The sequence below is a fragment of the Carassius carassius genome, chromosome 10 (genome assembly GCF_963082965.1).
Source record: "Carassius carassius chromosome 10, fCarCar2.1, whole genome shotgun sequence".
Taxonomy (NCBI): domain Eukaryota; kingdom Metazoa; phylum Chordata; class Actinopteri; order Cypriniformes; family Cyprinidae; genus Carassius; species Carassius carassius.
Window position 1 is genome coordinate 12,384,639 of NC_081764.1, and position 24,892 is coordinate 12,409,530.

A 24,892-nucleotide genomic window follows, 5' to 3' on the forward strand; every position below is an offset into this window, starting at 1 on the left:
ATATACCAGCCATCTGGCAATATTTTGAGGCAGACAATAGTGAAAGAAATGTCCAAATGTACCTTTTTGAAGATGTTTTTCAGCTTGACAGGATGACATTTTTCCAGGTCCCTGGCAGCCTTGTGATGATGTGGGAATCAAATGAAGTAGGAGACCAACGGATGCAGTATCGCTGTCCCAATCTAGATAACAGATAAAATCTAGATAAAATCAGCAAAAAAATAAAATAAATGCGTGAACACAGACTACAGTTACAGCAAAAATATAGATATTCTTATTCTAAAATATTGTCTAACCTTAGACAACCGGTTTCTTCCTCCTTTACAGCTGATTCAGAGGTCAATTGGGTCCTTGAAGGTCTTGGGAGAAGCAGGAACTTGGCTTCTTGAAAAGAAAGAAAAAAACAATGACAACAACAAAACAACAATTAATTACAACATCTCTCTCAGGAACCATTCTGCTCAGTTGATTGTGTAGACACACTATGGCTCTGTTCACAACCTGGCAATAGCTCACATCTTGGGTGACACATATGGCCATATACTTTTATTACAGGGTTTGTTAAAAATAAACATTTCATCAGTTTACTCAGCCTTTTGTTATCTTTTAAACACAACTGAAGATATTTTAATAGAATATAAGATTTCTGTCCCTTAACAATAGAATATAAGATTTCTGTCCCTTAACTACCACTTTAATACTTCATAAAGAGATCTAATCCATAAAGAGAAGTAATTTATATGTATAATGTGGTTTAGTCCACATTTTCTGTTTATGTTCCCTGATCAATGTTAAAAAAAAAAGTAATTCTGTTCATTGTAAAGTGAAAGAGTCTCTTCAGAAAATTTGGTCTAAACTGCTCAATTCATTTGGATTAGTTTTATGATCTCTTTATGAACTTCTTGAAGTATTAAAGTGGTAGTTGTGTAGACTGTCGATGGAAGGAAATTATCTCATTCAAAATATCTCCATCTGTGTTTGGAAAATGAATGCAAGTCTTGCAGGTTTGGAATCACAGAGAGTGAGAAATTATGACACTTTTTCCATTTTTGGGCCAACTTACCATTTATCGTTTTGCAGTTTGATATCTTAAATTAGTAATTAGTAAATTCCAGGTGTGAACATGAACTAAAATTGTGTGCCTGCCCAGTTAATCTTAAATTTTCATATTCATTTGTGCGTTTTAAATTTCTACTGCACACAGAATAACATATAAATGAGACAGACTGACACTTCTTGGCGTCATCTTCATCATTCTGCTCCTTTCCTGAAGGTCTTCCATCACTCACGCTAGAGTCACCAGACTCACAGGTGCTTCCTTTACTTGACACTGCATAAGTCTGGGCCAGTTCTATTGTAAAAAGGATAAAAACAGTTATTTCAGTTATTTAAATAAGTAAATGTGGTGAAACAATTGTGATTATCCCTAATTATGAGTATGATGAGAACTGTCTATAAAACAGGTGTCAAATCATAAACTTTATTTATTTATTTTTTTTATATAGCCTTCATTCTAGGGTCAATTAAATGAAACATTGTGCAATATTCACATGGAGGCCGGAAACAATTTAAGTATTTATTTAATCTGATTATTTAATACATTTGTATTTTTACAACTTTTATTCAAGTATTACATTTGTACATACTTTTAGTGAGTAACATGAGTAATAAGACATCTTAAAATGAACAGTGTACTACATTACTTCTTAAGAATTTATCTATTTATTATTTATAATGTGAAAAGAAACTATAGATAGATTCAGACATATTTCTCCATTAACACGTAACCTTGTATATCTGGAAGCATTTGGGACATTATTTAACCCAAAATAGGATGCCATATGAATTGATAAAGTACATGCTAGCTCTGCCAGTGAACACCGAAGGAAACTGAAAGACTGACAGATTTACAGTTCTCTTACGAGAGTTCTCTCGTACTGCGTCTTAGCTAAGACGCTGCGGGAAAAGTCTCTTTTCACGATACACTGAAGCAAAAAATTATCCTTAATTTTGAAATATTGTAAAGCGCATTTGCAGCAGCATACAGCCATAGGCGAGACGGCTCGCTCGCTCATTGGCTGCTCTGCGGCAACTGCATAAGCCTATCGAGCACAGGCTGATGCAACATGAGACAACATCAGACCAACCGCCGAAACGGGTGTGGCCTAGCCCTATAAAGGGAGCTCGAAAAGGCTGACTCACCTGATTTGTCATCTCTTCAGCGAAGCTCACGCATCGTTGGATCACGAGAAGAAGCAACGCGTCGTCTGACTAGCATCTCAGCGGGACGAGCCATTCCTGAAGCTGCTGGCCAACGCCGCCTTCCACTGCCGTTCCCACTGCGCTTTCCGGCGCAGAGTCTGGCAGAGTCTGAACGCACCGCGTTCCTCAACGCCCCGCTGACTTCCGCTGGCCTCTTCGGATCCTCTGTCAACGAGTTCATTGAGAGATTCGTCGAGGTCCAGAAAGCGTCTCAAGCTTTTAAGCACTTCCTCCCGAAGCGCTCCGGTTCTGCAGCGAGTCGTGCTAGACCGACCCCGCTAAGCTCTCAGCCACACCGCCCGCCTCTTGCAGCTTCATCACAACAGCGACAGCAACGCAGCTCGAGACCCCGCTCTCGCTCTACCGGCCGGCGCCCCGTGCCGCGGGGACCACGGCAGAGGATTGCGGTAAGACCGGAAGCCCCGAAGTCATCCTAGCACTCCTAGGAAAGCGCCGGTGTATGAGTCCCGCTGCGGCCGAACTCTCACCCAAGCGCGCCGCTGTTTCAGTTCCAGGAATTGTGACTGTCTCAGCGTCTTCTGCAATGCGCAAGCGTGTACAGTTGCCCGCTTGCCTGCACACAAAAGCTGTTTTCATGGCTACCCAGATATTTCCCGAAAAGAGAGTAATTTCTGGTGTCCCGGCCACGGCCGATGGTGCTATAAATGCAGTGACGATGCCCACTGCTCAGTGCCCATCTCCACATATAAGCACAGCCCCTCACACAGGGCTCGCGCCCATAAAAACGACTCAGGTCGATCGCGCGCACTACATAGTAAACGTGCCCACTCTTCAGTGCCCACAAACACTGTCTCACACGTCATGTGGTTTCTGTAAAAACAAAACCCGTGCTCAATGCGTCAAAAGCAGTAAATGTGCACGCTTACAGCCCACAATTACTCACAGACAGCACGAGTCCCACGGGACTCGCTCAGCCCTCCCTCACTCGGTTAAGCACCGTGGCGGGGTCGAGGACGAGCAATTTGCCCGCTGTGATCAGCGCGCTCCCCGCCTCAAATGTCACAGGCATAACACCCATGTTACAGCACATCGAAGCACTGCCGTTGCCCAGCCAACAGAGCGCGCTTTGCATCCAACCCTTAGCCATTCATGCAGACGCATGGTCAGCGCTTCCAGGGGTTTCGGATTGGGTGCTAGACATTATAAAGAGAGGCTACTCGCTATAGTTTTCTCGACGCCCTCCGCACTTTTTAGCGTGCGTCGAAACCACGGTCAAAACAGAAGTAGCACACTTACTTCGAGCCGAAATATCAAAACTGTTGAGCAAAGGGGCTGTGGAGCCTGTATCTCAAGCTCAAAGCGAAGGGGGGCTGTACAGCAGATACTTTCTAGTGCCCAAGAAAGACGGGGGTTTCAGACCCATACCTGATCTAAGACAGCTGAACAAAGCATTGGCGAAACGCAGTTTCAAAATGCTTACAACCAGGAAACTCCTCGCGCATATTCGGGTTCATGTCGATAGATCTGAAGGACGCGTATTTTCAAATACAGATAGCGTCACGTCACTTTCGATACTTGAGATTCGCCTTCGAGGGCCAGACATACCAGTATACAGTCCTGCCGTTCGGCTTGTCCCTGGCTCCTCGTACATTTACGAGGTGCATGGACGCAGCGCTCACTCCTCTCAGACTCAGCGGCATGCGAGTGCTGAACTATTTGGACGACTGGCTGATTCTGGCTCAATCACGATCAGAGCTCGTGGAACACAGGGCCATTTTACTCGATCACCTAGAGAAACTCGGTCTCAGTGTCAACTGGACAAAGAGTTCGCTGAACCCCAGTCAGACGATACTGTTTTTGGGTATAGCTCTGGACTCACACTCCATGACGGCGCGGCTGTCGCCACAGCGAGTACCGCGCAGAGCGTGGATATCCGGTCAGTTGCGTCTCAAGGTCAATCAGAGCTGTGTTACAGCCTTGAAACCCTGGACAGCGAACGACTGGTACCAATCAGGTGTAAGCCTGGGGACTTCCTCGAAAGTGAAAGTGGTGTCGACGGACGCCTCCACTACGGGATGGGGAGCGCTGCTCGAGGGCAGACCGTTCTTTGGCCGGTGGTCAGAACGGGAAAAGCTCCAACATATCAACTGTCTGGAAATGCTGGCAGTGGAGAACGCGCTGACCCGCTTCTGTCCCCGAATCAAGGGCCACCACGTCTTAGTCCGTTCGGACAACATGTCTGTGGTGTCCTACATAAATCGCCAGGGCGGTCTCAGGTCCTGAAACCTGTACAGGTTGGCGGAACGACTCCTGGTTTGGGCTCAGCACAACTTGCGCTCGCTGAGAGCAGTTCATGTGCCTGGGCTACAGAATCTGGGTCCAGACAGACTGTCCAGAAGCAACATTCCCACGGGCGAATGGTCTCTACCCCCACAGACAGTCCAGCTGCTGTGGGAGAGATTTGGCAGGGCGGAAGTGGACCTCTTCGCGTCCCACGAAAATGCTCACTGCCCCGCGTTCTTTTCCAAGAACGAAAGCGCGCTGTCACAAAGGTGGCCGTGCTGCCTGCTCTATGCTTTTCCCCCCATCTCCCTCCTTCCGCAGGTGATAGAATGGGTGAGGGAAACAAGATGCTCAGTACTGCTTGTAGCACCACTTTGGAAGAACCAACCATGGTTTCCAGATTTGATGCAGTTAGCAGACACTGCCCCATGGCCAGTGCCGTTGAGGAGGGACCTCCTCTCGCAGGCCAGGGGCTCGATTTGGCACCCTCAACCGGAGTTGTGGTCCCTCCATGTGTGGGCGCTCAACGGTTACCCGCTGATCTCTCAGTGGGAGTGCTAAATACTATCACTCAGGCTAGAGCTCCATCGACTCGACGGCTATATGCTTCGAAGTGGTCAGTATTCTCCAGCTGGTGCACAGCTCGGGGACGTTCACCCCTTAATTGTGAGGTGACGGAGGTTCTCTCCTTCCTACAGGAGCTGTTGGAAAAGGGCAGAGCCCCCTCCACGCTCAAAGTTTACGTGGCGGCTATCGCAGCATTTTCTGAGACAACGCTTGGTCAGTCAATAGGACTATCTGCTAGTTTTGCTTTAGATAACGTCAGTCAAATGACTGGTAAATGTCCCTCGTTATAGCAGCTCTGGCTGCAGAAAGACTGCACATCTGCAGCGGCGAGACAGACACTTCAACATGGTGTTATGAGTCACAAAAACTAATTTTTTATTAGTGCGTAATGAAATACCGCACTCAATGCTTTCAAAAACAAATACATTTACCAAGTGATGAATTCTCTCATTTGAGTAGAACACCTAACGAATGTAAAGTTAGCTGCTTCAGTCTTCAGCGCCAGACTCCAGTAAACCCAGGCCTCGGCGAGAACAGAGGAGAGAGGACGTGTCGACCAACAAAAATGAAAGAAGCGTAAAGCATAAATGACTTACATTGTAAGCACATTCCAAAAAGTTATTTTACACGTAACGTTAATCACCTTTTTTGAGGAAACTGAATGATGATAAACTTTAACGCTTCTGTAACTTACATCTCTGCCCCTCACGATCATCATTAAACCTGACAAAAACACTCGCAGTTAGTAATTTCTAAATGTGTTCACCACCAATCATATTTTGAGTAAATTTATCAACAAAAATGTTTTTCCAGTGTACTTTTATCAAGGGAAAAGCAATCCAACTTATGTCTCGGTCGCTCGAGGAAAGAATGTCGTCGTCGTTACTGAGGGGCGGAGTCCAGACAATTCAGCGTTTTTTTTTTTTTATTCCGCACTTTTAGTGTAAAAGTGAAATTACACCATATAACAACACTGAACATGATTACTATTTAACACTGTAGATTTTTAATTAAACTCTTTGGCAATTAATGACTTTTAACACTGCAAATATTACAATGCTGATTTTACTGAAAGCCCTGTAAGAACCATGCTATCTATGACTTCGTCTCTGCCAAAAGAAAGACTGCGAACTGGACGTTCTTTTCAAATGAAAATCAAGCAGCCAATCAAGGCTGGCTCTTGATATTGTACCTTAACCTTTCAAAGAAATGGTTCAAAAGACCCTCAAGAAAAGGTACAATTATGTACCTTGAGGTCCAATAATAAGCCTTATGGGGTACATTAGTGTAGATTGTACCTTGGGGGACAGAAATGGACCCCTGCTGTACCCCTATTTCTGACAGTGTACCTGATGTATTACAGTTTTTCTCGATTGGTTTGGCTCATTTCTTGAAACCGAGATGACATTCTCAAAATAACATGGACAAATCTCCAAACCACCTTGCAATTGTTCACAACAGAATGTCATTTTTCATTGGTTTTATCAAATTGCAAATGCTTTAGTACATGTCTCAAGTTACTCTGTGCTTTTTTTCAAATGATTATGTACAAGTAGCTACAGTTAGCACAATGAGCCCACATTTAGCACATTTTCCAAATAAATAGATCTTGCTGATCTAAACTGATTAGTTGATTTTTCAGTGAAATGGTTACTCTCTCCAAAACATATCAGCATGGTTTCATTGTGTAAGTCATCATATGCACAATTGTCTGTTCAACTGTCAAAATTAGTCAAAGATATAATACCATGAAAGAATTTCTTGGAACATTTGATAAATTTATGACAGTACTTGACAATCAATCAGTATGTTCTCTAATGTTAACATTTCTTTGTACGAATAAAAATGTTTACAGTTTCCTTGAGTATGAGTGGTTTATTGGAGGCTGATTTTACTGTAAAATCTTTTAGTTTTATTCATAGTGGTATTCTGTTGCTAGACCTGTGCCTCAGTGACAAAACGTCTAAGCATTTTGACTTGCAGTGCTTAAACAATGCCAAAGGTATAATGCATTTTGGGGGCATTGACTATTTATATGAGAAGGATATTTAGTTTTGACACATGGATAAACTGTTTTGGGAGAGATATGAGCTTTTGCAGGGGATCCATGGTGTTGTGCTAAACCATCCAGGTTATTTTGACAAAAGCACTAAATGAATGCACATGTGCCAAGGCAATTGAGAAGGATCTGTGCTATTTTGACTGTACTGACCTTTTATATGGGAAAGGAATCTGCTTTTGAAGCATGGAAGAAGAGTTTGGGGAAAGATATTTGATTTTGCTAGTGAGCTATAATGTTGAGCAGAACTGTAAGACTGTTTGGCCAAATGACCTTATGGTTTTGAGAATGTCATCTCGGTTTCAAGAAATGAGCCAAACCAATCGAGAAAAACTGTAACTGATGTTAGCAGACCTTACTGTAAAATATTACTGATATATTTTTCTTTGACAGATCACAAAATGTTGAAAAACCCATGTTCATATAAAGTCCAAACCTCTAATTCTCCTATAACATCTTTATTTGTCATGATGTCACATACATATATTGCGCTGTTGCATTTGTATCTTCATTTCTGATCCGCTTCCAAATAGATGAACTAATAGGAGATTTAAAATGCATGTCCTCCGAGCTAATTAATTAAGAAATGCCTTTAACACACTACTCAGTCCATATCTGAGGGCAATTGTGGCAAGCGTAATTGCGTTAAGTCTAGTATCCTGGCTGAAGTCCCAGCCTCTCTGAAATGATAGAGACTGTCCCATCTAATCATTTCAGGAGTTAGTGGATGAATTGGTTTTATCTTCCCATCTTTAGGCTAAAGTGCAGGTTGTGTTTTAATGGAAGACATGAGAAACAGGTAATTTATGGGCTCTGCCCTGGCATGATAATGCAGTGCCTTTGGTAAGGGCTGTGGAAGGAGAAGGTTCACGACTGAGGTCTAAAACTAGTGTTCAAAGATGGTAGAGGGTCAGGACTGTGCAAAAATGATTATGCAGACCACGCAGGCAGCCAAGTCAAGTGGAAACTACTTGAGTCAGATGAGGTGAAAGCCAAGTGTAAAGCGATGATCAGCTTTATAGTTGAAAGTTTTTGGTTCATTAATATTCATATTGACTTCTCAAAGACATAATATTCAGATACCCCCATATTATCACTAAAGCTGGCTGGGTGCTCTGGGATGACATGCAATACAGATGCTGCAGATGCAGAGTCATATTAATGCCAATGGATATCCTCTGATATACTGAATATTTTATTCCTTAAGGGTCAGTGAGATTTTCAGCTTTCAACTTTTCACTAGAACATTTAGTATACGGAAAATCTGTGTTATATTTTCTTGATGCATGGTAATAGTCATAAAATTTATAGAATATATTAACTGGTCAAATTATGGTCAGCATAAAATAATGTACAACTTAACAACGTAAAGTTGACCAGTCTGCTGTACAATCTCTAAATAAAAATGACACAATATTTACTTACAAACAAACAATGACTAACAACAACAAATGTTATAAAAAAAGCCTCTTGCTAATTAGTCTGCAGAACCAAACGCTAATTCAAGTAAATGTATTTTCTGTCAATAATGTTACTGTTATGAATAATAAAAAAGGAAATGGCAGATTTGAATAATAAAAAAAAAAATGAAATTGAACCATTTTTTAGCTTTTACACCAGTTTATATCTCCCAATTCTGACTTTATTCTGAATTTCTAGTTAATATGCAATTCTGACTTTGTAACTCACAACTGCAAGTTTATATCACAAAAATCTTTAAATCTTTATCTTTTTATTAAGTTTATATCACGCAATTCTGACTTTATACCATGCAATTGTGAGATTATATCTCGCAATTCTGACTTTATACCTTGTAATTGTAAGTTTATGTCACGCAATTCTGATAAAAAAAAACACTGTGAGATATAAACTCATGGCAACAGTAATAGAATTTACTGATTATATTGATCAATACATTTTTAATCCGCATAAAAATAATAAAATGGAATCTTAAAAAAAAGCATTTTTAAATCATTGCATATTTTACCAGAAATATTGCTTTTGTCAATGTACAATATTAATGCTTATTCCTTCATTGGTGTAATTTCCATAAGAAGAGCAAAAATGCTTATTGCTATTGTTTACCTTCCATCAGTTTTTTATGGTATAAAAATATGGAAATTTTTGAGAAATTGTTTTCTCATAGAATAAATGTACATGCATGTTTTGTCTCTGGTGTGATTTTCCATTTCGCTGTCAGTGAAATATGCTGACAGGTTGCTGAGGTTTCCTCGATTGCCAACCACCTGCATACTGACCGTCTCTCAGGCAGCCTGGTGCCATGAATATTTATTCATTCTGTTGCCATCACTTACGTTTTAATCCAGAGTAAACTGTTTTTCTCTGTGCAAGTGGTAATTTTATGGCTATGAAAGTCTTTGGCTATCTCGCAGGATAGCATAACAAAAGGAACTCTGCAATTGCTGAAATAGATTTTTGAACTGTGAAAAGAAGATTTGCCACATACGTCAAGGTTTGAAAATAATGAGTTGTTTATCTATAAGCCAGTTCAGAGGAGAATTAAGAATGTTTTGGGTCTTATTTAATCTTAAATATACTCAAAATAGCATCCTCTTCAGCTTATAATTTGTCTTTCAGTGATTTTTAACCAATGACATTAATATGTCAAAAATGACATCCAGTATAGCTTAATTTCAGACTTGGTGCAGTAACAGACATGACATTTGCTATTTTAGCTTAGGCTTTATTAATGCCATATGAGTTGTATTTTTACTCTGTTATTGTGCTTGGAAAAACAAAGTGAAATGGAAAATGGGAAACATGTACAATTTAGCTGATGTTTACAATTTGACTCCATGTGACAGATCGTGCTGATCCACTCCACTGAGTTCATTTACCAGTGGCTGCAGAGATAATCATTACAGTGTCTGAATATGCATGTTATGTTAATTTTTGCAGGATGGCATTTTTTTCATGCTTATAAAATGGATGAAATTATTTGGAAATAATTTGGTGTCTTGTGTTATTTTTTATTTTATTTTTTTAGTATTGATTCTTCCAAATTGTCTATTATGAGAAAAACAAGCTGTATTTTTCTAAGATTAAAGTACTTTCATGTCACATACTTTACTTTTTGTGTTATACCTACATATACAATATACACACACACACACACACACACACACACACACACATGTATTATATATTAAGTTATCAATAATTATTATAATAAAATCATCATACTATATTGTATTGTATATTATATTGGATGTTGTGCCCAGTTATTTTGTATTGTGTGAGACTGTGTGTGTGTGTGTGTGTGTGTGTGTGTGTGTGTGTGTGTGTGTGTGTGTGTGTGTGTACACAGTGTAAAAAGATTTTAGGCTCTAAGCTATTGGAGAATGAACAAAATAAAACATTTTCCCATAAGTACCCTGATTAATTCTTGTGACATCTTTAATATTGCTACTTGCAGTACTTTATCTTTAGACTTTATCTTTGATTAAATTTAATACCATTTATGACTTTCAAGACAATCTGACTAATCACATTAATTCCTTCACCATAGGCCTCTCAGCTACTGGCTTAGGTATATCCTCTCCATCATGTACTGCAGTGAGAACAATCAGATAGGCTCCTACATGGAGGAAACGCGGACCTGCTCCTGTCATTACGAGCACCCATCCTGCCAGGGCATTATCCCGTGCTACGTAGGCGATGGTCCTCACTGCGCCTCCTGCTCCTACGAGAACCGCTCTCGCTGTGCCAGCTGCAATCCCGGCTACATGCTGAGCCAAGGGTCCTGTAGGAATACCATACCGGATTCTACTGACAACTACATCGGGTTCGAGACGGACCTTCAGGACACGGAGCTGCGCTACCTGCTTCAAAAGAAGGACGGACGGATCAATATTCATGCCATGTTCATAAGCAATGATGTCAGACTCAACAACTGGTTCGATCCCAGCTGGAGGAAGAGGATGCTGTTGACACTGAAGAGCAACAAGTTCAAATCGAACCACGTTCACATGCTCCTAGGGATCTCCCTGCAGATATGCCTTACTAAAAACAGCACCCTGGAACCCATGCTGTCCGTTTACATCAATCCATTTGGAGGTAGTCATTCTGAGAGCTGGATCATGCCAATTGACCAGAACAGTTACCCTGACTGGGAAAGGACCAAGTTAGACATCCTGCTTGACTGTTATAACTGGACCCTGACTCTGGGTAACAAGTGGAAGACCTTTTTTGAGACGGTACACATTTACCTGAGGAGCCGTGTCAAAGCGGCATCAGTTCAGGGGAACGGCAGCGTCCATTTCGAGCCATTGGAATACATGGACTCTTCTCGTAACCTGGGCTACATGAAAATTAACAGTATGCAGGTGTTCGGATATAGTATGCACTTTGATCCAGATGCCATTCAGGACTTGATCCTGCAGCTGGACTATCCGTACACGCAGGGCTCGCAGGACTCGGCCTTGCTCCAGCTGCTGGAGATCCGAGACCGGGTCAACCGTCTCTCTCCACCGGGCCAACAACCTCTGGACCTGTTCGCCTGCTTATTACGCCACCGTCTCAAACTCTCTACCACTGATGTGGTCCGAATCCAGACTGCTCTTCAGGCCTTCAGCGCCAAGCAGCCCAACTCAATGGAGTATGAAACTACCAAACTATGTAGTTAATAAGGCACTGCAAGGTAGCAGTATGTTTGTAGCTATTTCAGTAACTATAGTTAAATGGCCTGATATACTTTTAGAAAAGAAAAAAATATATATTGAACAACTGCTGGGATACAGTGTTGATGGTAAAGCCACGGTTGGTTTGTTTAGCCACTGATGTAATAGGCCATTCAGAAGGATGACCAAATCTTTTGCCTTTTCGTTTCTTAACTGCAATGATGACTAACCATAACTCATGCTTTTCCACTACATGGTATGGCACGGTATGGTTCCCTTTTGGGGGATTTTCCACTGAGTACAGTACCTGATACCAAAACATGACACGTAAACTCTGCTGATCATGTATTGGCCTGAGAGAATTGTCACTATCTGCGTCATTGAACTTACGACACAAACATAACAGAACCACTAGATTTAAATCAGCACAGCCAGCGAAGGATCGAATGCAACTGTTTTGAACAAGTGCACCTTTTTAACAACCAAAAAATGTCTGTTTCGTTGTCTGTTGAGAAAGTACAGACGTTCCTCTCGTTGATTTCAAAGGAGCGGATCCAGTGAGAGCTTGATGGGACGACGCAGAATGAAAATGTTTTTTGCGAGTTGCGGCAGTAGAGGAGTCGCAACAATGGACATGTGAATAATCCCGCCCACTCTAAATCAGTACTAAACTGCAGTGGAAATGCAAAACAAGTTGTGTCGTACTGCACTGAGCCGTAGCGAGCCAAGTCATAACACGCAGTGGAAAAGCACTAATAGTCTGATGGCCTCATTTCAGTTTCATGGCACACTGCAGAATTTAGCATCAGCCTCAGTCCTGATAAATGATGTGTGCGGTAGGACTTGTCCAGGAACAGACTCTTAATTTTTAAAGTGACTTTTATTTTCACCTCTTTATTCTCTTTAAGTATAACAGAGGCAGTAAACACATGGTGAGCCAAACCTTGTTAGTGTAACCAGGGGTTCCTGCGGTGCCTGGGCACAATTCCGACTTTAAAAAATTAAAATTTTGCCTTTTCTATGCTGTCTGTCAACACTGTAACTCTCAAAATTATCAGTATCCTAATCAACAATAGATGGTTTTATTGATGCTTAAAACAATTTTTTACGGTGTTTGTTGAAATATGAATGTAGGAGGAAAGCTGTTTAAAAATCACAACGTCATAAGCAAGGTACTTATTATATATGCTGTTTCATCTACATTTATTTTTATAAAATCTATTATTTGTGACAAGTTACAAAGGTAATGTCCATAAAATGTATAGAACATGAATTTGTTAATACTCTAAATAAAAGTCATTTTTATGTGGCGTCTGTAAATATCCAATTGCTTGAATTGCAAATTTTTTGCACATTGAATTGCAAAAATTACTAATTTTTTGTTGAAATAACTATGTATAATTAAAATGTTCAGACTATATATGAAGTGAAGTGAAGTGACGTGACATTCAGCCAAGTATGGTGACCCATACTCAGAATTTGTGCTCTGCATTTATCCCATCCAAAGTGCACACACACAGAGCAGTGAACACACACACACACACACACACACACACACACTGTGAACACACACCTGGAGCAGTGGGCAGCCATTTATGCTGCGGCGCCTGAGGAGCAGTTGGGGGTTCAATGCCTTGCTCAAGGGCACCTAAGTCGTGGTATTGCCAGCCCGAGATATATATATATAACCTGGCAGACAAGTCTTTCTGAGAAATGATTCCTTGATAGAGCCAATTCATCTACGAGAAAAGCTTTGACAATGTGCATGTCTGAAAAAAAAAACACAAACACATTAAAAGCAACACCCACTTGGAAGCAGTATCAACTGCTTTTTGACATAAACACCTGATGACTAATTCCTCAACTTTTTTTATAAGATCATCTTGAGATGAAATAGGTAAAATCATCAAGGAACAAGTAGTGAAACTGCCTCAAAAGAACAAAAGTTAGGCAACTGTTTTTGTTTTTTTTTACTCCGAGATAACCAAAAGTTAAATTAGTTATTGATTAGTCAGCTGTGATATGTCTCAAGAAAGGGTCCAGAATAATCATCCATTTAAAGGGGCGACAGAAGGGGCCAAGCTAATGAGAATTTAAGGAAGCAGTTATCAGGGACAGTTCACAGATATGATCACTGAATCTTTGTGATGAACAACTGGGGCATACTGCACAGCAGACACATCTGGAGGGACTTGTTTTCTACATATCCAGTTCTACAGTGACAGGAGAAATATTTCTGCCTAGACAAATACTGAAATTGTCTTACATTTACAGTAAACAAATGCATTTTAGCTGTGATATAAAAAACAGAGATCATTTTCTTAGATAGTTTATCTTCTGACTTCCTGGAAATCGATGGATTTTGCCTTTTCAGGCTTCATAAATGCTACTTCCACCATCCATACTCAAGTGTACCACAATGACTGAGTCTCATATTGAAAAGGGGTGTGTTTTGTGAGTTTTACTAAGGCTGCCATTACCAGTTCTCTGTGGCTTTCTTAAATGAATTTCAATGGGAATCCAATTAATGGCATTTTTGATTACTTAGTATGACGTTCATAAAAAGCAATGACTCCCAATTCTGTAATTTAATTACTTCTTAAAGGATTAATTCACCCACAGATGACAATTCTGCCACTATTTAATCACCTTTGTGTCAGAAAAAACATTTATAACTTTACTGTCTTTCGTTCATGTTGCACAAAACGAGAAAGTTTGAATAATGTTCTTGTGCAATTACAGTGAATGGGAACTAAAGCTCAATGATCCAATCACAATGGTTAACAGCCCTCCAGAACATTTTTTAATTCACCTTTTGTGTTCCACAAAGGAAATACTGGTTTGGAGTGACATGAGGGTAAATAAATAATGACAGAAATGTTATTTTGAAGTGCAATTTCCCTTTAAATTCTTTTCCCTTATGTGCACTTTATACAATAAATTGTAATTGTTATTTGCAACTATTACTATTTCCAACTTTCATTAAAGCTGTTCACATGAGCACATTTATAAAGGGGTCAGAACAAATGGTCGGTCTTGCTACATTACATCTAAAGCAAATTAGTGTAAAATTCAAAAGCTGATATTAAAAAAAAAACTTTTGAACGATTTTATAGCTTTTCTTGAAATATGTAATATAATATATATGGTCACCTCAGATCTAACATTTATATTTTATACATTGCATGGTCTCATCATGTTAGATTGTAACATTGATTTTATGATACTACATACCAAAAATATCCCCAAACTGCATAAATGTTTTTAAAAGAAACCCCAAATGCAACTACTGTACCTCACATTACATATCATTCCTCCCACATGCTACAAACATGCACGATCCGTAAACTGTCTATACTGTTTGTTTTTACTCCTCCTATTACAAACTCAATGTTCCCCAGAAGAGCAATCATTGCAACCTCATTCGGTGTTCTTCATAGTTCATCACACAAGCACAATCAAGAAAAACTCCCAAAGTGACACCATCTCCTTACTGAACCCCAGCCTATCCAAAAGGAATATAATCTCCCAAAGAAATGTAATGGTTTCACTAAAATATAATATGAAAGTGCAATGGTGAAGGAATTTATTTTTTATTTTCTTCTTTTTTCTTCTTTTTTTTTTTAGGTGAAGGTGACACTATAACACAAAAAATCAAATCTCCTGGAAAATCGTTTACGGTGTAACTTCATCTTATCTAGCACAAGGCGCCCTAGCAGTCTGAGGTCTTTTCTGACAAGAATAACTCCCACTTAACTGGAAATGGTCTAAAGTGCATCTGTTTTATATGAGAGTGCACATGGCAGGTAATTGACATTTGTCTGAACTGCATATTTGTAGTGCAAATGTTTAGGGGCATAAATTATATTTATGCACATTACATTTTGCTGCCTGAGGGGGTAAGTGAAACTAATTTAGTGGCAATAAAACTAAATTAATGGACTACACGCATTTGAGCATATAAAGAAGTAATTCTGTTTGAAAGTTATATTAACATGGAGAGTATGTAATTGTGGAAGGGCCTCATAAAAAGTAATGATTATAATATAATATGAGTAAAAACTCATAAAATAAGAGTTTTGACATTGTTCTGATACTTTGATGAATAAAAAGTAAAAAAAAAAAAAGAAGAAGAAGAAGCTATGTTTTTAAAATATAAATATTTTTTAATAACAATATACACTACTGGTCAGGAATTTGGGGTCAGTAATTTTTTTTCTTTCTTTTTTTTTAGATAAAATCAATACTTTTATTCAGCAAGGATGTGTTAAATTGATAAAAAGTGATAGTAAAGAAAATATATTATTAGAATATATATTATTAGAATTTTGTATTTTTATTTTGAATAAATGCAGTTCTTTTAACCTTTTATTCATCAAATATATTAGACAGCAGCACTGTTTCCAACACTCATAATAAATCAGAATATTAGAATGATTTCTAAATGATCATGTGATAGACTGGATGTTACATGTGACACTGAAGGCTGGAGTAATGATGCTGAAAATTCAGCTTTGCATCACAGGAATAAATTATTTTCTTAAAGTATATTCAAATAGAAAACTATTATTTTAAGTCATAATAATATTTCACAATATTACTGTTTTTTCTGTATTTTTGATCAAATAAATGCAGGCTTGATGAGCAGAAGAAACTTCTTTCAAAAACATTAAAAATAGTAATGTTTCCAAACTTTTGGTCTGTACTGTATAGATAGATAGATAGATAGATAGATAGATAGATAGATAGATAGATAGATAGATAGATAGATAGATAGATAGATAGATAGATAGATAGATAGATTTAAGGTTTATGTGTACTGCAATAATAAAGCTTATATATTGTGTATCACATTCTGAAGGTAATAATAATTTGAAAAAGTCCTAGTATGTAATTCATTTCAGGGCAGCAGTCTGCACTTTGAAGTATTTTTTAAACGCCAATTTTATGGATGCCATCCAGAGCTAATAAGCATTTATTTTGAGAGGACAACAAGGAGTGTTATGTACTTTGTAATTTGCTTTAAAGCTTCATTGCAAGTTAGTCAAATCCTCAAATTCATAATGCATATACAGTATAGTTGCTGTACGTACCACCTGCGATAATTGCAGTTATTTACGCACAATCATCCAAAAGAGACGCCCCAATGCCATGCAGAGACATCCTTGAAATACAGAAAATTGCCTTTTTTCCCTCCCTAGAGAATGTGTCAGACGAAATCAACAGGGTGGAAAAATAATTGTTTGTATTGCATGTTATTGTTTCTCCATACAGTAAACAAAATGAAAGGGAATTCTAAGGATGAGTGGCGAACGTTATTGACACAAACCATTCTCCAGCAGTCTTTTGTCCCCATCTAATTCCGATCATCGACGAGAGTGACATTATACACTGATTGGCACATTGCGCTGAAAGTCGGCACCGTTTCACTGAAAATGAAGGCACGTGGCTTGTCACTGTGTTCCTCTGCAGTTAGTGCATGTTGGAGTGCTCTCCTGGGCATTTTCTCATGTATGATTGCTTTTCACTCTTGGCACTTCCTGGACTCCCAATCCCCTTCTTTCACTCTCATATATATATATATATATATATATATATATATATATATATATATATATATATATATATATATATATATATATATATATATATATATATATATATATATATATATATATATATATACAGTATGTAGTTTGACTGGTGGACAGTTCTTCATTATTTGCATTCTGATACCTGCCAGCACTAATGAGAGAAGGGACCGGTGCTGCTGTGACAGAGCGGGTGGATTAATGCACGAAAAGCAGCAAGGGAAGTCGGGGAACAGTTAATTATGGCACATATACAACATTTTAACACTGTGATGCTCTTTCTAATAATATGGCATAATAACAAACACCCGAGACCATTGAGACCCCATCTGTGGGACTGTTCTGCCTGTGGGGACCACATTGTCCTTTTTTTTTTTTGAGCAATGTGCATTTAAAAGTGTTCGGCCTCTGGCTCTTTATTAATATATAAAGTAGTGTGTTTGTGGCATCTTCTAGTGGAGAATAATAGATTTGGCGCTCCAAAACCGAAAATGTTTTATATGGAACTTTATTCGTGACTTTCATCTTACAGTAGATTTCTAATTTAGGTGTATTGATTTTGCAATACAAACATGTGGGTTAATTGTGAAGACCTGTTTGAATCGCATTGATCATCATTGGCCAGCACTATAATTTGGACTAACATTGGACTGCAGGGAGAAGTTATATTTTATCATTCTCGAGTGTCTTTAAAAGAAAATAAAAGAGAAAAAATGGCAAAAATCCCTTAACGCTACAAAATGACTTGTGTATTTGGGGATCAAATATACAGCTATTCCTCTGAAGTATTTATTAAACGTCAAATTCATGGTGACAATAGTGCCAGCCTAGAGCCTCCCAATGCCACTGGTGCTGACAACGCATAGCCATCTCTCAAAAAGGGCCCCATGGTTCTGCGCGAAGACAAATTATATTTTCATTTGAAAGGGGGTGTTTCCTTAAATACCTGCTGTGCTAACGAGGCCTTCATGTTATGTTTGAGTCTCACTCGTCGCTCTATTAGCGTCCGGGGCCCGAGCGCAGGGCTGATCTCACTGAGTGATTAACTAAACCTTGGGGCTGACAGGCCTGTGAGCCTCTACGGAGGGAGAAACCGGACTAATGTTGGGCTCTGTCTAACAAGCCTGGTGCAGATAGGAAAGATAGGAATGAGGGATGGAGGTGGGAGGAGGGTGATGGTGTGATGGCTGCTCAACTACACGAGAAAGACTCCTGGGCTGACAGTAGTCAGGCAAGCCCCCTAATGAGCGGCTCCTGATGGATGCCTGAAGCTGAAAGAATTCGGTAACGCACTAAAGGTTTGAATGTTTCTGTAACTGGCTCTGAAAGCAAATGGCAGAACATGTCAGCACTCTTCACAATCACACTGCTAAGACAGCACTGCCTTCTGTCATAATCAATTACTGTTTCTGAATGGATAACAGAGGAGTTGGACTTTACCCACAGTTTACATGCTTGTACACAGTAACACCATTTATCAGTAGGCTACTATAATAATTTGCATGCTTAATATTTACATACATTTTATTAAAATAAATTAAAATCAATTTGCTTTTGTAAACGTTTAAAGCACACTTTAATTAAATATAATATTTTAAATCTACTTTTTAAATTATTTTTAATGCTCTTTTAAAATATATTTAATATAATGTGTTGATGCACTAATACATATCTCTTGGGGGGAGACAGGGTTTCAAAGAACCTCGACCAAAACCAGGTTTGCTTCATTTGAGTTTCGGAATTTAAACAAGCAAACGTGATTATAAAGTGTTGTTATGTAAAAAGTCAAGTTTTGCTGGAAAAGGGATTTCAGGCAGCTAAATTAAGGAATGTTTCTACCTTCTAGTGGAAGGGTTGATTATCATATTTCTTTTTGAATATGGTGGAAGGAGACAGAAAGAAAGATTGGTTCTCAACAATAGCTACACATGGCGTGATTATAGTTATCATGGTGGAAGTAAACTGACAGCTATGCTGATGTCCTGGAGGTACTGCAAATGGCTGAATGTGATATGTATTGCTGACAGTCTCTCCTGAGGATATCAAATTGTTTGAAAAACAGATTAATTAACAGCTAGATCCATTTATCGGTACAGACGAAAGCTCTCTGGTGTTCAATTCGTCCCAGGTGTCAAGAGAGAAAAAGAGTGACACTTTAAATCATTTTTCAATTAGCCCTCTAAACATAGCATCTTAATAAACACAATTACAACCTGCAAGTGTTAATGTCACCAGTGTTTACTCCAGCTTTCAATGAAAAAACCCTATTTGTATCTGTTTCAGTGCGGGAATAATGCTAAGGTAAGTTCAGCCTGCTCCTCATTATCTCTCAGAAACGTAAAAAAAAAAAAAAATGGCGGAGAAACAAACCAGATGATAAAACCTGTGGCAGAGACCAGTTTCCATCAGTCAGAGCGTAACACTGCGAAACCATCGCAGTTTCTTTGTGTGCTCAAGTCAGCATTTTATCAGCCTATTAAAACTACTCTGAGCTGTCACTGCAGAAAGCACAGAGTGCCCATTCCACCTTTGTGAAATGCTCAAGAGCTTGCTGGGTATATTGTTTGTAAGTATGAGGCTATTTCAGGATGCTGTAAAAAAAAAAATAACAGAGCTCTGTGCTCTTAAACATGCCAAAAATCCTCTTTATATATTGCGAAATTCTGAATTAACAATCTATGCTAAATACCCTCTCTGACACTGTACTGTGAAAGGGAGATTTTTATTATTACTTTTTACTCTGTTTGAATTCAGTTACTATATATATATATATATATATATATATATATATATATATATATATATATATATATATATATATATAAATTGAATAAAATCCAAGTGATGTATGGGTCATAACATTTTGACAAATCAATCTATTTTTGGCATACAAAAAAGATGATTTTTCTTTTCTTTTTTTGTAATTATAGGGTTTTTAAGTTACTACTCTGGAACATGTATGTTGTTGGATTAATGATTATTGGTCATTTTACAAGAACGTTTTACTATTTCAGTATTTCTACTTTAAAATATCATGTTTAATTCAATGTTACTTGATGTTTCTTTATAACAGTTTTAACTGCAATTTTTCTACACTAAATTTAGTTTCAGCTATGTCTATTTTTTTTTTTTACCAATCAACCGATATTGACTAAAAAACTTGACTAAAAAAAGTCAAATCTGCCATCATTGTATCAATTCTGTGTTCATATGAAATAACAGATATTTACAAGTAGATTTACAATTCAAAATAATTTTCTATTTTTTATTCGTTCATCTGTTTATTTTTCTCCATGTTGCATGTTGTTTTCTCTGTGTCTCTTCCTTGTTCTCATAATGACATCCCTCCTGTTAAATTGAAAAATAAAGAGTTTGTCAGAAAAAAAAATAAAATAAAATGTGGCCAATAGGGTTTGGAATACGGCAACCTGCCACTTTCATTTGACAGAACTTTCTGTACCTTGAGCTTTGAAGTCTCCTTAAAAGTGTTAAACCACAGTTAATTAGCATAATAGAAACGTTAACAGAGGAAAGCACACAAATCACATCTTGCAAATAGGGACAGCCACCAGGGGAAAAAGTTGCAGGTGTAGGCATCTGAAAAACCAGATTCCTCACCCACATTTTTGCAATATGTCATATCAAGACATTAAATATGGATGCATACTTTATAAACACATTGAAGGTTCAAAAGAGAGTCTTCTTCCATGTCTCTTTCATGTCCTTATGTACATCATCGCTGTATCACTTATAAGACCTGACACTGATACCTTGCACAATGCTGCCAATTATTTCTTCTCCCTTGGAGAAAAAAACATGCTGGAATGTTGATGCTAAAGCAGACAAAGACTTCCAGGCTGGCTTTGAAGAGTGCTTACTTTTTCCTGTCAGGAGGAGGTAAATTAGCAGTTGTATCTCCAACTTCAGATGAGTGTTTCTAGCGGCAAGAAACATTCCGCTTCCGCTTCTTTTTGATTAGATTTTCTGTGTTCTTTGATACTTTCACTAGGGCTAAATTCACTTCGGGAAAAAAATAAAATGACAAAATTGAAGAGGGCATCCACCTCAACTCCTACTTTCTCCTTAGCCCATCAGCACTGGAAGCGGCAAAAAGTTGTAGTATGTGCACAAAAAGAGTTCGGAGATCAATTGAAATCCATGGAATGACAAAAGACACTGACAATAATATGGGAAGGCATACAGTTTTCACATAATATTCCTCCACGGGCCTGCGGATTGGATTCAAAAGCAAAAGGTCTACCATTACTGAATCAGATGTTGCACAAGTTGACAGATATCAGTGACACTTCAGATGGTCTGGGCTAATCTGTCACCTCTCGTTTCCTTTTGTTGCCCTGCTTGCTTTTGATGAAAACAAGATCACACGTAGGGTTGTTTTCATTCAAGCAGCTCATAACAGCAAACAGATGACTTGAAATGTATCTTCTTTATATTACAACCTATATAAATACACAGTGGTTTGGGACATGACGACAATATATATATATGTGACTTTGAGCTTTTAGTACCATATGCATAACAGACATAATTAGAGGGTAAAAATACATGATAATATTGTGTTTTGCCTCACACAGCGTGACTCCTGTGGTAACCGGTTTAGACAGAGAAAATGTAAAATTTATGAGCTCTTAAATGAGCACTTCGAGGAGTGTGGATTTATGCCCTGCTGAGGTGTTTAAGAACAAGCAAGCCTTCATCATGACAATGTCCAGAATTTATTTTATTTTTTTCTCAAAATAAGTCCTTGAATATTTATGATTTTGTGGGAAAACATAGAAACTCTATCGCATATATGGGTAAACCTCATAAATCAGGTCAAGATCATGTGCAGGTTATATTTATACATATACTGTACTATATATTGCAGTATATTGCATTTTTGAAGAATGTTTAAAATAATTTTCATGAAAATTAATTACACTAACCATTATCATTACTGCAAAGTAAAAAATATCTCAAGTTTGTTAAGATATAGCATAGATATATAAATAAAATAAAGTTGTTTCATTAAGGTAACATTTTTTATACTGCCTTTAAGCTGATTTAAATAATAATAAAAACATTCCATTAGATTGGTGTGGAAATGTATTTATTTTATTTTTCCCAAATAAATATGCTCTCCCTTTGTTTGTTTTTTTAGGTCAAATGTAACCTGCATGTAAGATTATCATGTTCTTGCTTTAAGGGTTTTCATATTTTCTATGTCTAATTTGTCATATAAATATTTAATTGGTAGTTAGAGGATCTAAATAGCTAACAACAACAACAACAACAACAATACTACTACTACTACTAATAATAATAATAATAATAATCTATTTCAAATACTCAAAATTCTGATTTATGGAGATTTATGAGGACCTTCGTGTCAGAACAGTGAGCATGAAAAATGAATTTATGCATGTAAGTGCAATAAAAAAAGACTTGGGCTCATGCTTACATTATCTTTATGCACTTTCATGATTCTTTGGTCATGTCAGAGGGTTCTTCTCTCTGATTTAAGGAAGTACAGTGTTGTACTGGATAAAGAAAAAAAATATATATATTAATTAATCCAAATTTAATATGCTTTTTTTACCATTCAAAATGATGTAAAACATCAACCAAATTATCCAAAATAAAAAAGTAGTTATTTCTGATAGAGATGTGACTGAATACCCATAGCTCACTAGCAATCATGTGGCACAGACCATGCAAGCACTATCCGATAAATATTTTCAGAATATCTTTTCAGACTTTATTACACACTTTCTCTCATGTGACCAGTCACCAGCTTAGCCAGAATATCAAGAGAAATAGCACAGATGATTGCGGGAGATTGCAGCGTGCCTCCTTTAATGGCTTGGAAGCAATGGCTCTAAACCATTTCTATTTTTCACTGGCAAATACTTTCCATTGCTTTTGTCATGTAAAAACTTCACTCAGCCTAAGGGAATATGGGTCTGCATGTATACATATTTATGTGTGTCTACTGTATGTGTGTACTGTATATACTGTGGTCAAAAAAATATTTGGACACTTTTCGACAAACTTAAAACTGGGTCTAATTTTTCATTTTTTGTCAAATCACTTTAACAATTTTCATGATCCACTAACATTTAACTAAAATGTATCTACATTTTGAATAATATTTGTATTATAAATGATAAAACTTATTTTTTGTCAATTTTTTTAAAAGTTTGTACTTTAAAATACATGCCACTTTGTACAATATTCCCATATGTAATTTGTTATTTTTTTTTATTATTATTATCTTAAGTGTCTATGTACTTTTGATGCTACTGTATACATTGTCATGAACAGAAAATCAAACAACATAAGCAATTTCATAAACTACAAACAATTAAAAATACTCACATGGTTTCACACTGACATCCAAGATAGTAAACAAGGGACAAAATAAATACAAATTAACCATTTATATCCCAGTGCAATTAATTCAGTATTCAGCAGTTTTCATCCCAAACCTAATTTATTAAATGAGTCCTATAGGCTCAGTATATCTGTTAGAAGTCTGCAATAATGTCTAACCAGATAAATGTTTGTGGAAATTCCCAAATGTACATTTACTAAATCCTATTTCAGCAAAGAATGCCCAGAGAGAGCTAAACAATGCATGTGTAAAAACAAGATGATTTTGAAACCGTATCTTTGAGGTAAAGGAATGCAATGTGCTAATTGCTACACACTGCTATAATAATTATCCTTCACTGTAGCATAAATTTGGTAGAGTTCTCCAAAAGAAAGGTACAAAAGGCCATTTTGTTTCTTTGAAAACATTACACCAGAACAAACTATCATCAAAATGTCAGGTATTTGCAAAGGGAAGCTTGCTTAATGGCATATTTCACCCTAAAATGAAAATTATATAATTTAATCACCCTTATTTCATTCCGAACCTGTCAACATCTTAAATACATCCCTGTTTTTGTTTAGGTTTTTTTTATTTTATTTTATTCCTTTATACAATGAACATCACTGGAGTGGATTCCAGTGTTGTTTTGGACCCCATTGACTTTCATTGTCTGACAAAAACAGTTGATAAAAATAGTTGTGTGTGTGTGCTCCACAGAATAAATTAATTCACGTTTAGAACAACATCAGGCTGAAAAAAATGTCAGAATGTAATTTTTTATGTGAACTTTCACTTTAATTGGTCTGTCCTTTGGGGCAATTCTCCACATTCTCTTTCAAAGGACAAGTCAGAGAAGATATAATGTAGTAAATAACAATCATCTCACGGTCTTATTCACATATCAACCATATTTTGTTTCTGATTAATGCAGCTTACCATCCATTACAGACAGATCAATAGAATGAATCATGACCAAAATAATTGATTTTCTCTCCTCAGAACCATTCTGTCAGCTTGAGGATGTTGACTTTTTATACCTAGTATAGACCGCCAATCTGTCAATTATCCACCTGGGACGAGCACCAGTCTTTGAGAGAGTTCTATTGTTTCAAAGATGGATGAGCCGTTTGGCTGAGGTGAATATGAGCTTGTA

The 24,892-nt window shown here is 37.7% G+C and overlaps 1 protein-coding gene across 2 annotated transcripts in view; it reads left to right on the plus strand.

Moving 5' to 3' along the window:
- LOC132151800 (BMP/retinoic acid-inducible neural-specific protein 3-like) overlaps window positions 1–11,895 on the plus strand; it is a 45,248-nt gene extending 33,353 nt beyond the window's left edge. For both annotated transcript variants that reach the window (XM_059560173.1, XM_059560174.1), the window contains exon 8: window positions 10,662–11,895. In XM_059560173.1, coding sequence (XP_059416156.1) covers window positions 10,662–11,778 — 1,117 coding nt within the window. In that variant the 3' untranslated portion in view covers window positions 11,779–11,895. The remainder of the gene's footprint in view (window positions 1–10,661) is intronic.
- Window positions 11,896–24,892: the final 12,997 nt, after the last annotated feature.